This window comes from Chrysochloris asiatica, unplaced genomic scaffold, assembly GCF_000296735.1.
Source record: "Chrysochloris asiatica unplaced genomic scaffold, ChrAsi1.0 scaffold00172, whole genome shotgun sequence".
Classification (NCBI taxonomy): Eukaryota; Metazoa; Chordata; class Mammalia; order Afrosoricida; family Chrysochloridae; genus Chrysochloris; species Chrysochloris asiatica.
In genome coordinates this window covers 782,628-799,449 of record NW_006408690.1, presented here as the reverse complement: position 1 = coordinate 799,449, position 16,822 = coordinate 782,628, and the positions used below count along the sequence as shown (strand labels likewise).

The following is a 16,822-nucleotide window of genomic DNA, read 5'->3' as shown; positions in this document are numbered from 1 at the left end:
CCAGGTCTGGGCAAGTTTTCGTTCTGGTGTTCAAAGGTCGCTATGGGTCAGTACCAACTCGATGGCACCTAACAACAACAACAACAATGCAGAGATGGAAATGACCCTATTGTTCCTACCAAAAACCCCCAAGCCCACTGCTGACGAGTCAATTCCGACTCACAGCGACCTCAGAGAGTAGAGCTGTGCCTTAGGGTTTCAGAGACTGTAAATCTTTACAGGAGTAGCCAGCCTCATCTTTCTGCTGTAGAGCAGCTGGTAGGTTTGAACTGCTGACCTGTGGTTGGCATCCCTACACTTAATTTACTGTGTCACCTTATTGCTCCTAAGAAAGCCCCAATTTTGAAATGTGTTGATTTCTGATAATGTATGACGCTTCCATTAGACTATTAAATTGACATACGTATTACATTTAATGACATTTCGATCATTTCTAGAACACAAGGTCAGCAGTTCAAACCCACCAGCCACTCCTTGGAAACCCTACATAGGATCCTTCTGAGTCAGAACTGACTCAATGGCATTTAATAATAATAACAGCATAGATCCTCAACTATATGGAGGATAAGTTAATTCTTATATATTGAAAAGATCATACTTTGTAACATTGAATTTTGGCATCTTGTATGACTCTATTGTGTCAGATGTAAGCAGGCCTGGCCAGGAAAGTCACAATGATTCTTTTCATGTGACTTCTCTGTTGAAGAATGAGGATAATAATTTTTCAAAAAAAAATTCTAAAGAAAAAAAGGTAACATTTTAATAAGAGAATTTTCTGTTTAATTTTTTTTTTACTTGGGAATATCAATTGGTAACTTGCTGTTTTAACCAAAGCATTCACTACGAGCTTAGTTTCATACTAATCATAACTCTGCAAATGCACATTTGATGGTTAAAAACAAGTACAGTAACATTCAAAACAGAGCAAATAAATACTCCCAGTGGGAACCGAGCACACAGTCAAGGACAGAGTTTGGCCTCTGTGCAGTATTTTTTGTTACCGTGGCCAAGAACTTGATAAATGCGTATCATTGTAAAAGTGGTTTCTGTCTGTTTTCTTTACCTATTTGTTGTTGTTAAGTTTAAGTGCTGTCGAGTCATAGCAACCCTACATAGGGCTTCTGAGGAGCAGCTGATGAGTTTGAATCAAGGACCTTGTGGTCCAGTGCTTATCCTACAGTGCCATACCAGGACTCCTGTTTACATACTTATGTTTCCCTTTACAAGTACAGCTTTCTTGACCATTTGCAACTTACCTTTACTTTGGCAGTTTTATTTTAGTATTTATAGTTGTCTTTACCACTTACAGGGGCTGAAAAAAAACTGGGAAGAGGTGCATAAAGAGTTCCAGTCCCTCTCGGTGTTCATAGATTCCATACCGAAGAAGATTCGCAAGCAGAAGCTGGAAGAAGAAATGAAGCAACTAGAACATGACATTGGTGTCATTGAAAAGCATAAAATTATTTATATTGCCAATAAGTAATAAGAGAACGGTAAAAGGATAATCATTTTCATGTAGGGAAATAAAAACAAAACCCACCATTGAATATATAAAAATGGAACTAAAGTTTTATAAAGAAGAAAATCCACAAAGAATGAAAATGGACTTAAAATCATCAAAATGCTTAGGCAATGTTTAAAAGCTAAGGTGAATTATTCACCTACATAAGAGGTTTTTTTCTGCCATTATTAGGTTTTCCAAGTTGAAACCGATTAAAGTTTGGTGTACTCTGTTCTGGTTCCATAGTGTAATTCATTATCATTGTGGACTTGTTTCACATAAACCTTCATTTGGGGGCCCAAAAAAACAAAGACAGCATTCAGAACTTCATTTTTGTTTTTTCTTCTACCACATCCAGCACAGGGATATCACAGCATTAACAACTGTTAAGGGTTTTGAATTGGAAATAGTGACAACTGCATTCTTACCACTCTAGATTGTTTTCTACAGACTGATTCAGAAATCCCTACATTTAACAGTATAGACTTATCTGTATACAACCTGGGTCATCTGTGGCTATTTCCATCCGTAAATACTGTTGGCATCCATATGACTGTGCGTGCTGAAAGACTTCCATTTGGAGGAAGGAAAACTAAAAGGTAACTCAGAAAATTAAGAAGACAACTTTAAAAATGCAGCACTGAAGATGATTCAATAAACAAAGTAACCTCCCTCTTAATGTGCCCGTTAATAAAAACCAACTCTGCTATTCTGAGTTTTATTTAATAATACACCTATGTATTTATTAAAGTGGAATGTTAATTTCTTTCATCTTTTCTAAGTATTTTTGAGAATCCTAGTCTCTACTCTTAAGATTACATAATTTATTTAGCAGTTGGTTTATATTAGTAGAGCTGTCTTCAACTCAGAGTAAGAGGCAAAAATCAATTAATATCTAAGAGGGAAAAAATTCTTTAATGAAATTTTTAATTAAACAAATTTGAGTAAAATATCAGAGCAATCACAATTTCTACTGTTAAAACTGTTGCTTATACTACAGACAACACAGAATCAAATGGCAATCCTTTTCAAGCTTTTTCTTAATTAGACACAGAATCTGAGTGCCTTGTAGACAAAATGCTTTAGTTAATGTGCTTACATAGAAATTTTTTTAAAACTCACATTGTCCTTTTCTCATATTTCTTTATGAGCATCATTTCCTTGTTTTTATATGTGGAGTCCTGGTGTGACGCTGTAGGATAAGCACTGAACTGCTAAGCCCAACACCCATTCTTTGGAAACTTTACACAAGGGTCACTATGAGTCAGAATCGACTCGATGGCACTAAACAACACCAGTATACTGCCCATATTAATCCTATATGATCCCTGATGTGGTGTTGTAGGATAAACACTGGATTGCTAACCACAAGGCCAACAGTTCAAGCCCACAAGCTGTCCTTGAAAACCCTAAACAGGGTTGCTATTGGTCAGAACCCACTTGATGTCACAGTAACAGGCTGTAAACAGATTAGCAGGGCAGTGCTTTTCCACACAGTCCCTTGGGTGCCCAGACCTCTGAAGGGACTAGATAGACTCCGTTGCATGCAGAGATGAAGCTGCCATGGTGCCATGTACAGGTCAGACTTAGAAATGGAGCGCATCATTTCTTCCTGCATTCTTTAAGTGAGCAATATTAGTTGCTGTAACTAAACCATTGCCATCAAATTGATTTTGACTCAGGGAGACTCCATGTGTACAGAGTAGAACCATGCTCCGTAGGGTGTTCTTGGTCGTGATCTTTACGGAAACAGATGACCAGGTCTTCCTTTTGTGGCACTGCTGGGTGGGTTTGAACTACCAACCTTTAGGTTCAAAGTTGAGCACAAGTGTTTCTTGGTATAATAAAGATGAATATCTCATTTATGGTGGGTTGAAAGTTTGTTCACACAGGTACATAGGACCCAGTGACCTTCTATTTAGCTTTGCCAATAGAGCCAGGCTTGTCTGCCACCTTTGAAAATAAGGTTTTTGGTGTATATTTTATTTCCAAGATGATTCTTATCCATATTAGTTTAAAAATAATTCAAAATCAGCAGCAATTTAAAAATATTATGATGATCAGCCGTATGATTATTGTGTTTAGGGTCATGAATGGGAGTTGCCTTAGATGTTAAAATGATAACTTTATGGTTTTAACATAAGGTTTTTCTCTTGCTTTCTATAAATGTCTGCTGAAGAATCCAGGCTGTTCTCCATGCCACACAATATTAGACTAGCTAAATTATATTGCCTTTCTCACCCATAGCCCCCATATCGAACCTTTCTTATTCATAGTTCCTGGGAGGGCTAGCCCCTACCAGGGGATTCAAACCTTGAATAGCTTTAGTGCAACTCCCTCCCATCCACATATATACTTAGTTGGGCCCTCCTATCAGACAGTCAAAGGAAGGGCAGACACCTGAGTCAGGTAGTTGACCAGTGACTGTTTTGATTCTCTCTCTTGAGAAGATGAATTAAGAGACTGTGGTCACGTGGGGATACCGCAGCTAGTTTGATGTGGCTTCTGATCCTGTTCAAAAGCTCTGAGTAGAATAAAGATTCAATGTGGTTGGGCCCTTTCTCTTTAGCTTCATTTCATGAGATGCTGCCATTCTCTTACCCACTGTAACAGATATTCCCATAATACTGAGAGGTACTAGAGGCCTCCCACATCTGCACCCACATTGTTTGCTCCACCCAGAAAATTGTACTCTTCTTTGTCTCTCTTCCTGCATATCTTTCTGGCAAATCCCTTGTCTTTAAAAATCAGCTCACATCAACATTCCTGTGACACCCCTCTCTGAGTCCAGTGCCTGGCCTTCTGTTAACAGCATTCATCATATTGTTTTGTAAATGTCTGGATATCTGCCTGATTCCCACGAGACTGAGAGCTTATGCGGAGAAGGAATTGTGTATCTTTACATCTAAATTCCTTAGAACTTACATAATAGTTGGTATATAGGAAATACTACTAATAAAATAAAATCCCAGCACTCATTGAAAAAATTAATAAAAGATATATAAACATGTATTTTGATATGGTCCATTAGCAATTATTATCATGATGTAAATCAGAGATTTTGACTACCAACCAGTTGCTGAGCATTCAAGTCAAGAGGAGACAATTCCACGTGGTGGTTAAAAGTTCAGGCACCCGAGTCAGGTTGATTCAGGTTCACATCCCAGCTTAGCTGGTTTTTAGGCCACTGTGTTTTGAAATAGGTTTGAATTGAAATTTAACCTTTTTAAGCTACATCTTTCTTACCTAGAAGATCAGGTTAATAATCCATCATCAAGCTACATAGAGTTCTGAGAAGAGAATGTAATACTATAGGCATAGCAGTTAGCAAGTCCCTGAATATAAAAAGACAATAAACTTATTACTAAGGTTTATTATTTAAACCTCCCCTTCAATTCTGTAGTGCTTTTGCCCAGTTGGCTAGCATACTATCAGTAAAGGTTTAGCATTCTCAATCTCACAAAATTTAGTTGCAGAAAAGGACCTGAGAGAAGAGTTTAGAAGTCCTAGCCTGAAGTGTTACTGTTAAGTGCTATAGAGTTGCTTCTAACTCATAGTGACCCTGTATAGGGTTTCCGAGGAGCAGTGAGTGAGCTTGAACCCCTGACCTTGTGGTTCAAATGACTTTGCAGACCAGCACATTTACCCATAGTGCCACACCAGGACTCCTCGCCTGAGTAGGGGTGGCTTATCCCCTCAGTGGTATATACAGCTGATAACAACTATATTAGGTAACTGCTATCTTTGATAACTGGCAAAAATTTGGCAATGTCTTCTAAGTTACTCAGCACAGACATTCCAGAAAAGAAAGATAAGCTTTAATCAGCAATGATGTCAAAGAGTCATTGAAGGTAAAGGGCTGAAAGGTTGTCTCCAAAGAGGCCTCCTGGGAGGGATTTATTAGTGAATTAACTGGGGCCAGGAATTGACCTCTGATCTGAGGGCCCCCAAGTTCACTGTTTTCAGAACCTCAGAGACTGACCCACATGACTTGACATGCATGTCAACTTGACTTGTTACCTACATATCAAGTTCTAAATTTACATTAAGAAATATCTCTCACCAGTACCAATCCTCATAATTAGCACATCATCTCTTAGTTGTCAAGGTCTGTGGGAAGACAAGTCATAATCCAAAGGTTACTTTAGCTAGAACAAAGTAAAAAAGAAAAGAGAAATCTAGATTATTTTATAAAAATCCCTTCAGCTAACATAGCTCATTCACTATCAGCAAATACTGACTTCTAGTTGCTGAACAAAGTGATGAACAAAATAGCAATGTTGGGAAGACAGAAATAATGCATTTATAATTACAAATGGAAGTAAATGTTTTGAAAGTAAGCAATAGAAGAAGCTTAAACAAGAAAAAGTCAAGGGACCCCTAAATCAGATTGTATAGTTAGAACAAGTCTTTGTAAGAATTTGACCTAAATAGTTAGACTGAAAGGTTAGACTCAGGATAGGTTTGGAAGAAGAAGGTTGTAAAGGAAAAAAAAAAATCCAAGCAGAAAACAAACTATGTGAAATATTTGGGGCAGGAAACCCATTGGAGGAAGGTAGACATTTTGGTTGGATTGTACTTAGAGAAGGGGAGAGAGATATAAACTATAGAGGAGCACAGAAACAGTGACTACTGATGTGTTTTAAGCAAGGAGATGGAACGATGTGATCAGTAATTTCAAATAATCATTTACAACTAATGGATTGAAGTGGAAGATGCATGATAGGGGGAGACTAGGGGCTTATAAAAATCCTCCAGGTAAAGACGAGAGTGGATAGACCAAGGTTGTTGTAGAGAGAGAAAGAGTAGCTTTTGGCATCAAATGTTCAGGAGGTTTAAAAAAAAAAAAAAAAAAAGTAATTTGATGATGGATTCAGGTTGGAAGAGAGGAAAGCTTTAAGGATGATAACCAAGGTTCTGACTTCAGCAACCAGGCAGATAGGGTACCATTTTCTGAGTTCAGGAAATCTGGAGGTGGAGCAGATTGAGTGAGGATAGTAAGTAGAGATCAAAATCGCAATTTTAGAAATGTTAAGTTTCCAACAAACTGTGACATCTAAGTGGTGGAAATATTGATGATAGGTAGATAGATAGGTAGATAGATAGATAGATAGATAGATAGATAGATAGATAGATAGATAGATAGATAGATAGATAGGTGGATAGAGGGTGGTGGTGGTTATGTGCCCTGGAGTCAGTTCCAAAAAATCTTTACCGAAGCAGAAAGCTTCATCTTTCTCCCACAGAACGGATTGTAGTTTTGAACTGCTGACCTTGAGGTTAGCAGCTCAACTTGTAACCACTATGTTACCAGAGAAAGATAGATAAATATCCCATAGTGTCTAGAATACCCTTTGGGGAAGTTCAACTCTATCATATGGGGTCGTTATAAATCAAAATTACTTCAATTGCACATAACAAAACTATAACCACCAACCACAATCAACCACAATAACAACCACTACCACCACCTACAGCAACAATATCCTTTTAGCTAAAAAGAGCAGTTGCAAATATAGAAGACTAATCTATGTCATGTCGCTTCTGTGTTTTTAAGACAAAATCTGTGGCCACCAACAAAAGAGCCTTGTTTCCATAATAAAAATGTGCTGAGAGAGGTCACAGGTGTGGCAGTGTGTTTTTGTTGTTTTTTTTTCTCACACATTGTGTGCTAAGACAGAACGAAGTAAAAATGTCAACAAATGAAATTCATACTAATTATGTTTGCAAACTAAAAACAATTTTTTACAAGATCAGTGTAAAAAGGGCCTTGCACATATTCATGTTAAAGACTGTATGTGCAGAATCCTCCTTTTGATGAATTCTTTTCTTATTTTAAAGGATGTTACCTATATAGAAAATGACATTGGTGGTTTTAAAAACATGAAATAAACTGTTTGAAATTAGGCTTTCAGGGCAATGTTGCCCATGAAGCCAGGACATACACTTTATCTAGACAATGCTGCTGATGTACAAAACATCTGGGGAAGTCTTTGGAATAAAAAGTATCTGTTCCACTAGTGAACTCTCACCAAGTTCCTCTTTCCAGAAGCAACACATGTTATCAACTCTGTGTACCTTTAATAAAATATTTTATATGAGGAGCATATTTATATATAATGCTTGCCTTTTCAGTCAGTAATACCATGGAGATCATTTTTTGCATTCCTGCAGAATGCTTTTTGTTCCTTTTGTGGATGTATGACGTTGAATTATCTTTATTTATAAATAAAACATTCGCTAATGCAACAATTTCTACATTTCCAGTGCAATGATAGTGATCACATGTGTGTGTATACACAATGCATTTGACCAGTGCCCTGTTGATGGACAATTCAGTTGCTTTTAACATTTATGACAAGCAATGCTGCAGTAAGTAACCTTGTCATTCGTCATATGTCACTTTGCACTTGGGATATATTTGTAGGAAATCATTTCCAGGAGAGAAATGACTGAGTCTGAGGGAATGTACACTTGTAATTCATGATCAACTGTATTTTATTCGTTTTGTACATGTGTGCATCGGTACTGCATACAGATGCCCCACAATGTATAATTTCACCAAAAGTGAGTAGGGAGAAATAGTCTCGCTCATGCTTCTTCTCTTCAACCGCCTAGTTCCCTTTCCCAAGAGCAGTCACTGTGACCAGCTTCATTGGAATGTTTCCAAACATTCTATGAATTGTTGTTATTAAGTGTGGCTAGCAGTCCAGTGCTGATCCTACTGTGCCACACTGGATGGGATGTGTATTTGTAACACAAAAGTAATCATGTATGTACCTAAAGGAGAATTTTTTCTATTTGACAAGTTATCTTTCTTCATGGAGCTGTGTTACTGACTTCTCTGTTAGTCAGAAACCTCTCACCATCACGAGCACCCCATGCCAGTATAGTCTTTCATGTTCAGAAGAGCTTTATTTATAAACAAAACATTCGCTGATGCAACAATTTCTGCATTCCCAACGTGATGATAGTGATCACATTCTTCATGTTGTACAGCCATCATCAGAATCAATACAAACTCAATGCCTCTCAAGCCAAAACGCCCTTGACCCCCTCCCACCACACCTGGTAACCATTAATGATCTTCAGTTTCTCTATTTTTGCTTGTTGTTGTTGTTGTTAAGTACCATGGAGTCAGTTCCGACTCATAGTGACCCTGCACAGGGTTTCCAAGGCTGTAAATCTTTATGGGAGCAGAAAGCCTCATCTTTCTCCCGTGGAACAGCTGGTAGTTTCGAACTGCAGATCTTTGATTATTTCATATGATGAGGTCATACAGTGTTTGTCCTTAGGGATAGCTTTTGACTTTCTCATTATTCTTTATTAGCCACATACTACTGATATTGTGGATCTCATCAATAGATCAAACACTTTAATTGGCATTTGCCTCAACCAATTATTTGCTCATTCTAGGTGGGAGGGAGGCCATAGATATGGGACCCTGCTCTGTCTTTGGCTAGAACCTATTGACTCTTCTGATCTAGATTCTTTCTCTTCTATGTTGGTGTCCCAGTAGCCACCTGTAGCATGCTAGTGGGGGAGTCTACATTGAGTCTACTGCTTCCCGTGTTTTGTGTGTTTCTGTTTCTTGGTTGCCTTTAACTATACTGGAAGACCACACATTTCACTTCAGGTGGCTGGCCTCGGGCAGATAGAACCTTATTTAATGGACCTCTTTTCCTTGCCATCTCTTCATGCATATCTCTATACAATCTGTATACTTTCTACCTGAGTCCTCCTCACTCATTGCATTTTACTAAAAGCAACAAGGATCCACAACATCCTGAGATTTCCAACCAGTTCCCCTAGAAAAGCTTTATAGATAGGCACATGCTTTCCCTTCCAAGATGGCTGGTGGTGGTTATATGCCGTGGAGTCAGTTCCGACACATATTTTACCCTGTATAGGCTTTTCAAGATGGTACATCTTTACAGGAGCAGAAAACCGCTAGTGCAAATGAAAATTTTACCAGTTGTTTTGCCACAGAGTGAAAAGGGTCAATACCTTTCTAACCTGCCTACGAATTTTTCCTGTGTGTGACATCATGGTGTGGCACCGTAATATAAGCACTGAACTGCTAACCACAAGGTTGGTGGTTCAAGCCCACCAGCTGCTCCTTGGAAACCCTATACAGGGTAGCTATGTGTGGAAACTGACTCAATGGTACTTAATAACAATAACAATATAAGGAGAGGAAGACCTCCAATGAGATGGGTTGGCACAGCAGGCTGCACAATAGGCTCAAACTATCAATTGTGAGGATGATGCAGGACTGGGTAGTGTTTTGTTCTGTTGTTTATAGGATCACTAGTGCATAAGGTCACTATGAGTCAAAGCCAACTCAACAGTACTTAACAACAACAATATGCCACTCCATTCAATGACTATTAGGAGGAAATGGACTTTTCTAACGTGCAAATGCCACGTCTCACCTTTCATAGAATTTAGTTCCAATAATGTGACTGTTGTGTCACTTAAGTAAACATAATAGCTACAGTTTGCTGTTGTGTGCTGAAAGCTCCCTTTTCACAATTACAGTTCATTAAGAGAAAGTAAACTGTCAGTTTAAAGTTTCTTTTAAACAAGTAAAACAAAAGACAGAGGGACCCATCAGCTGTCTACTTTCCTTTCTATTCCCTGACCTTTCTAAGGCCAACACAGAGGACAAATCTTAATCTTATGCAATTCCCACACATGAGTTGTGCTCTTTTGGACGCATGCAGGTTTCTTTTATCTTTATTGGCTTTGAGGAGACATTTTTTTTTTTTTTTTCCTGGATAAGCGCCTTGGCTCTCATAGCACCCTGGAGGCCACATGTGGTTTCTTCTAACAAATCCTTTAAAACCACTTCTCTAGCTATTCTGCAGAATTACTGAGATAACAGACAGCTGCAAACTCTGTAGTTAAATGATCTCTACACTACAGTGCCTTACAGGTATGGATGGTATAAATAGGACAAAATTAGCAAGTCAGGCCTCACATTGTAGCATTGTTGAAACTTAGATAGCCACCTTACTATATCATTGAACTGCTATAATTCTTTTGTAATGCATCCCAGACTTTTAAAACATTACATTAACACCCCTTTTGGAAATAAAATACAGTTGTTGTTAAGCACTGGTGAGTCAATTCCAACTCATATAGAGACCCTGCCTATGGTTTCCAAGGAGTTACTAGGGGGTTTGAACCAGCAACCTTGTGGTTAGCAATCCACAGCTGACCCAACACACCACAAAATCCTAAAAGACTTTCTATTAAATAAATTTCATGACATTAAAAAATAAAATAAAATTAGTATGCCAAGATTCCAACTTTTGAACATTTCTCATTTCAGTATTAACCAAAATATGCTGACAAAAGTTGACCCTTAAAAAAAACAAACATATAATTGGAAAATTCTCTAAAAGTAAAAATGCAAGCTAAGTGGCTGAACAATCAGATTAATACTCTTGATGGAAGGAAGATGTGTCATTCTACCAAAATTTACTCTGATGTGGTATGTCATATGGTCTTATGCAGCATTATCTTATAAGTATGTTGTTAGGTTCCATCAAGTTGGTAGCGACCTTATGCACAGCAGAACAAAATACTGCCCTATCTTGGGCCAACCTCACTACTGTTACCACGCTTGAGTCCATCGATGCTGCCACTTAGCCAATCCATCTCATTGGGGGTCTTCCTCTTTTCCTCTGACCCTCCACTGTACCAAAAATGATATCCTTCTCCAGCAACTGGTCCCTCCTGACAATATGTCCAAAGTATGAGAGACGAAGTTTGGTCATCTTGGCCTCTAAGGAACACTCTGGCTGCGCTTCTTTCAAAACAGACCTATTGGTTCTTTTGGCAGCCCATGGCACTTTCAAAATTCTCCTTCAACACCATAATTTAAAGGCATCAGTTCTTCTACAGTCTTCCTTATTCACTGTCCAGCTTTCACATGCATATGAGCTTATTGAAAATACCATGGCTTGGGTCAGGTGCACCTTAGTTCTCAAGCTGATATCTTTACTGTTCAACACTTTAAAAAAGGTCTTGTGCAGCAGATGTGCCTAATGCAATACGTCGTTTGATCTCTTGAGTGCTGCTTCCATGAGTGTTGATAGTTGATCCAAGAAGAATGAAGTCCTTGACAACTTCAATCTTTTCTCCATTGATAAGAATGTTGTTTATTGGTCCAGTGGTAAGGATTTTTGTTTTCTTTATATTGAGATGTAATCCATACCAAAGGTTGTGCTCTTTGATCTTCATCAGTAAATATTTTAAGTCCTCTTCACTTTCAGCAAGCAAGGTTGTATCATCTGCATATCACAGGTTGTTAATGAGTCTTCCTCCAATCCTGATGCCATGTATAAACATCATTTAAATATTATCTAAGGAGCTCTGGTAGTGTAGTGGTTACGAATCGGGCTACTAACATCAAGGTCAGAAGTTCGAAACTACCAGCCATTCCATGGGAGAAAGATGAGGCTTTCTGCTCCTGTAAAGATTTATAGCCTCGGAAACCCTGTACAGGGTCACTATGAGTCGGAACCAACTCCATGGCATATAACAACAATAAAACATTATCTAATATTGATTCATCAAAATTAAAAAAAAAAATACGGTAAGTATCATGGAAATAGTGAACTGGTGGCACTGTAGAATCAGCACTGGACTTTGAATCACAAAGTTAGCATTTCAAATCCACCAGCTGTTCCTTGCGAATCATATATAGGGTTGCTATGAGTCAGAACCAAATGGATGGCACTTAGCAACATCATGTAAATGGCTAAGAGTAATCATCATACTGATAACTTTTATTATTGCAACTCTTTAACACATACATTGGAACTGAACTTTTAGACTAGTTAGATTTGTAAGCAATTTTGCAAATTTGTTGTTGTTGTTAAGTGCCCATTGAGTCAGTTCCGACCCATAGCGACCCTGTATAGGGTTTCTAAGGAGCAGTTGGTGAGCTTGAACCGCCGGCCATGTGGTGCAAGCCAACTTTGCAGTCTAGCACATTAACCAACAGTGCCAAACCAGGACTCCAATTTTGCAAATTTTAAGAGACTCAAAGAGTCTCTTAAAAAAATCACATCAGAATGTTAATTTTTTCAAAAATTTAAGAAAAACTAATTCACAAATTATTATACTTTCTAACTAACATTTCCTTGGGGATCCTATGTAGTGTGATGTCCCCCCACCATACTGAATTTTTACTTTATATTCATACTTAGCTTATTCATCCTTTTCATATACCTCAGAGACTAACTAAATACCACTGCAATCAAATCAATTCTAACTCTTAGTAACCGGATACAAAAGGGTGAAACTGCCCCACATGGTTTCCAAGGCTATTAATCTTTATAGAAAGAAGTAAACTGCCTCATATTTCTCCACTGGAATGTCTGGGCTCAAACCACTGACCTTGAAGTTAACGGTACAATGCTTAACTGACTGAGCCACCAGGACATCTTCATATACCTGCATGTTATTAAATCTAAAATGCCATTGCAGTTTAAGATGTATCATTAAGTAATTAAAAAAACTGGAGTCCTGGTGTGGCATTGTAGGATAAGCACTGGACCACAGTCACCAGTTCAAACTCACCAGCTGCTCTTTAGAGTTGGAACCAACTCAATCGCACTTAACAATAACAACAACACAAATGCTAATAAACTGTCACAATGATTTATCCTTTAGAATTTTTATTCTATACTTTTTGAAAGATTTCTTTTAAACTTGTTGAGGTGAAGATTTTTTTCATATACTCTTACCTGACATACAAATAAAAATATTAGCAAGATAAATGGTTAAGGTAATTCTAGATAATGTTACATTTACAATAGAACTCCTCTTTATCACTTTTCTACTAAGAATTGTCAATGTGTATGTGTTCCCTTACTGTCTTTGCCATCTAGAGAATTAGTGATACAACATTTCATACAAAAGGACTCCAGTATGTCTCTGGGATTTTATTTCAAAACACTAATACCTCTCCTATAAGTTTTAATGTTTTTGGTCTTTCCTCTAATGACAATTACTTTCTTCAACTAATATGGAATTTCACCTTTTGTTTCCACACCTTTTGGCCACAGAAATTTTCATCTGAAGGGTGAATAGCAGTATGATCTTTTGCAAGGTGTTTTAAATGTCAGTTTAATTCAACATATGCACAACCAAACAATGGGCAAATTCAGTTGATGTGACACTGACCAAGCTTGCTCATGTGAGCACAATGTCCTTGCCTTGCAGCTGACACCTGGTGATAGTGATGGTGAGAGGCCAACAATTCCAAGAGTACCCTGGTTTCTAAGATGTTGAAGTGTGAAAGATGTGCCTCTTAAGATAGATGAAATGTGGCATTTGTACCTTTATGAAAACATCCCTCTGCTTCATAGATGCCACCTCTTCTTTAAAAACGTGGCTCAAACCCAACTCACTGTGGACGCCTTCCATGATTCAACTGCCAACATGTCATAGATCCAATTCTGCAGTGGTATGCCGTTTTCTGTCTTCTTCAGAATAAATGGTTAGAACCCAGCTGTAAGAACCTGCTTTGACACAGCCTGGTGTGGCTTTCAGCAGGTAGCTAAAGCATTGTCCTTTGGGAAATTGAGGGCAGAATAAAAGTATCAACTTGCCCAACCTGATGCTTTGTTTGGAAAATCTATAGTTAGATTCCACAACTCTTCTGTCAGTTTGTCATACTGTAGTGGCTTGTGTATTGATGTGACGCTGGAAGCTATAAATACCAGCAGATAATCCATGGTAGACAGGCTTCAGTGAAGCTTTTAGACAAGGACAGACTACAAAAAAAAAAAAAAAAAAGTCCTGGCCATCACTTCCAAAAATCAGCCAATGAAAACCCCATGGATCACAACAGAATACTGTCTAATGAAGTGCTGGAAGATGAGCCCCTAGATTGGAAGACACTCAAACTACACAGTGATCAGAACAGTGGAATTGCACCTGCTAACAATCATGAAGATGGCGCAGGTCTGAGCCGGCAACTAAGAGCAACAAATACTCTTATGGTTGCATGTGCGTTCTCCTTGAAGGGCAACATTACCTCATATTTTATAGCTTTTCTCCTTCCCTTCTAAAACCTGCCTGTATAACAGGGTATTAACTATTTTGTCTGTTGGATCTATCTCCCAGTCAATGCATAATTTGGACAACTTAGATATTTATATGAAATTTTACAACAATGTTACCTTCCACTTCATGGGGGAAAAGTTTTGTTCCTATGGCAACAGTTTTAAAATAATACATACTTACTGTACTTCTGAAATATGCAGCCCATTCTTATGGGAATACACATCATCTTGTGAGGAATTTTTTCCTTCAATAAATATGGATATTTTTCCTCTTCACCTGATTTTAGAATAAAATAAAACTTTGTTTGTAAGAAGTGCTAAGAAAGACATTGAGGAAATGAGAACCATGGATGGGTCCAGCTCCTTGCAGCTGTCATGGGAGAAAAGTAACACAGCCTTCCAGAGGGTTTGTGGGAACACAAGCCTAGTCCCTCCATAGTTGTATTTCTCCCAGATTTTTCATGAGTAATCATGTTTGCTCTGTTTGGGATGTTGCTATGCAAAATGATAGAAAGGTTTGGACTTCCTAAGGCAGTCAAGCTTAGCATATGCATGCTTAAGATGATGCAAAACTTTCTTAGAAAAAATTTCAAAATTCCTTGGGGATTGTCTAAGAATGTTCACGATAAGAAAGGAGAAATGTCCATAATGGCCCAAAATGTCATTCTGCATGATAATATTCATCACTTTCAGGGGTTTTGTAAATAGACAGTACTTAAACTGTGGTTTTGAGAAGTATCCTGATTTCTACTTTTGAAAACAAAAGACTGTCTCCCTTTTTTTTTTTCTCTTCAAATTCACTGGATTCTATGAATTTTTTTCTTGTAAAAAATATGTTACAATTTTACTAAAGCAAAGAACTAAATACAGCAAAAGTACAACTTTTAGTATTTGTTATAAAAAGTAGTATCATGATCTTCTTGTCTTTGTTGTGTTGTTCTATAGATTTTTCTTCAGAGTTTCTGTATAGGAAGAGATATATAAATCCTGTGGTTCTGTGACTTAGAAGAAGAGTCAAGAAGCATGTTTATTATACTGTAGGCATATAACCCCATCCTCCATCCTCAGTGATTAACTATCTGAGGCTGCATGACATAAGACTTCAAACTGGGTGGCTTACAAGAACAGAATGTATTACCTCACAATCATGGAAGCTACAAGTCTGAAATCAGTACTGCTGATGGTGCAGGTTAATGCACTGGACTGTAAAGTCGGCTTGAATTGCAAGATCGGTGGTTCAAACCCATCACCTGCTCCTCAGAAACCCTATACAGGATCTCTATGAATCGGAATCGACTCAATGGCACTTAACAACAATAACAACAGAGATTCTGAGAAAGAATCTGTTCCATAGCTCTTTCCTTATTTCAAGTTACAGAAGGCAATCCTTGGTGTCCCTTGGCTTTTAGATGCATCATTTCAAGCTCTGTATTCACATGGCTGTCTTCCCTCTGTATGCCTCTGGTTCTTCACTTCTATTTAGAAGTAGGAACCACCCTACTCAGTATGACCTCACGTAAACTTAACCGAAAACATCGTCAAAGCACCTCATTCCAAATAAGGTCTCTCACAAGTACTAAGGTTACAGACACAAATCACTTCATTGTTGTTGTTGTTGTTAGGTGCCATCGAGTCGGTACCAACCCATAGAGACCTTATGCACAGCAGAACAAAACACTGTCCAATCCTGGACCAACCTCACTATTGTTGCCACGCTTGAATCCATCGATGCTGCCACTTGGCCCATCCACCTCATTGGGGGTCTTCATCTTTTTCTCTTACCCTCTACCTTCCCAAACATGATATCATTCTCCAGCGACTGGTCCCTCCTGACAATATGTCCAAAGAATGAGAGACCAAGTTTGGCCATTTTAGCCTCCAAGGAGCATTCTGGCTGCACTTCTACCAATACAGATCTGTTGGTTCTTTTGGCAGCTCATGGCACTTTCAATATTCTCCTCCAACACCACAACTCAAATGCATCAATTCTTCTATGGTCTTCCTTATTCACTGTCCAGCTTTCACATGCATATGAGGTTATTGAAAATAACATGGCTTGGGACAGGCACACCTTAGTCTTCAAGCTGACATCTTTGCTCTTCAACAAGACCTTAAAAAGGTCTTGTGCAGCACATTTGCCTAAAGCAACACGTTGTTTGATTTCTTGACTTCTGGTTTCATGAGAGTTGATAGTTGACCCAAGAAGAGTGAAGTCCTTGACAACTTCAATCTTTTC

General features: G+C 38.2%; 1 protein-coding gene across 1 annotated transcript in view; it reads left to right on the top strand.

The window, feature by feature from the left end:
- The window catches only part of ENKUR (enkurin, TRPC channel interacting protein), an 80,972-nt gene extending 79,489 nt beyond the window's left edge, over window positions 1–1,483 (top strand). Inside the window, exon 6 of the mRNA XM_006871653.1 lies at window positions 1,310–1,483. Within this exon, the coding sequence (XP_006871715.1) occupies window positions 1,310–1,483 (174 nt within the window). The remainder of the gene's footprint in view (window positions 1–1,309) is intronic.
- Window positions 1,484–16,822: the final 15,339 nt, after the last annotated feature.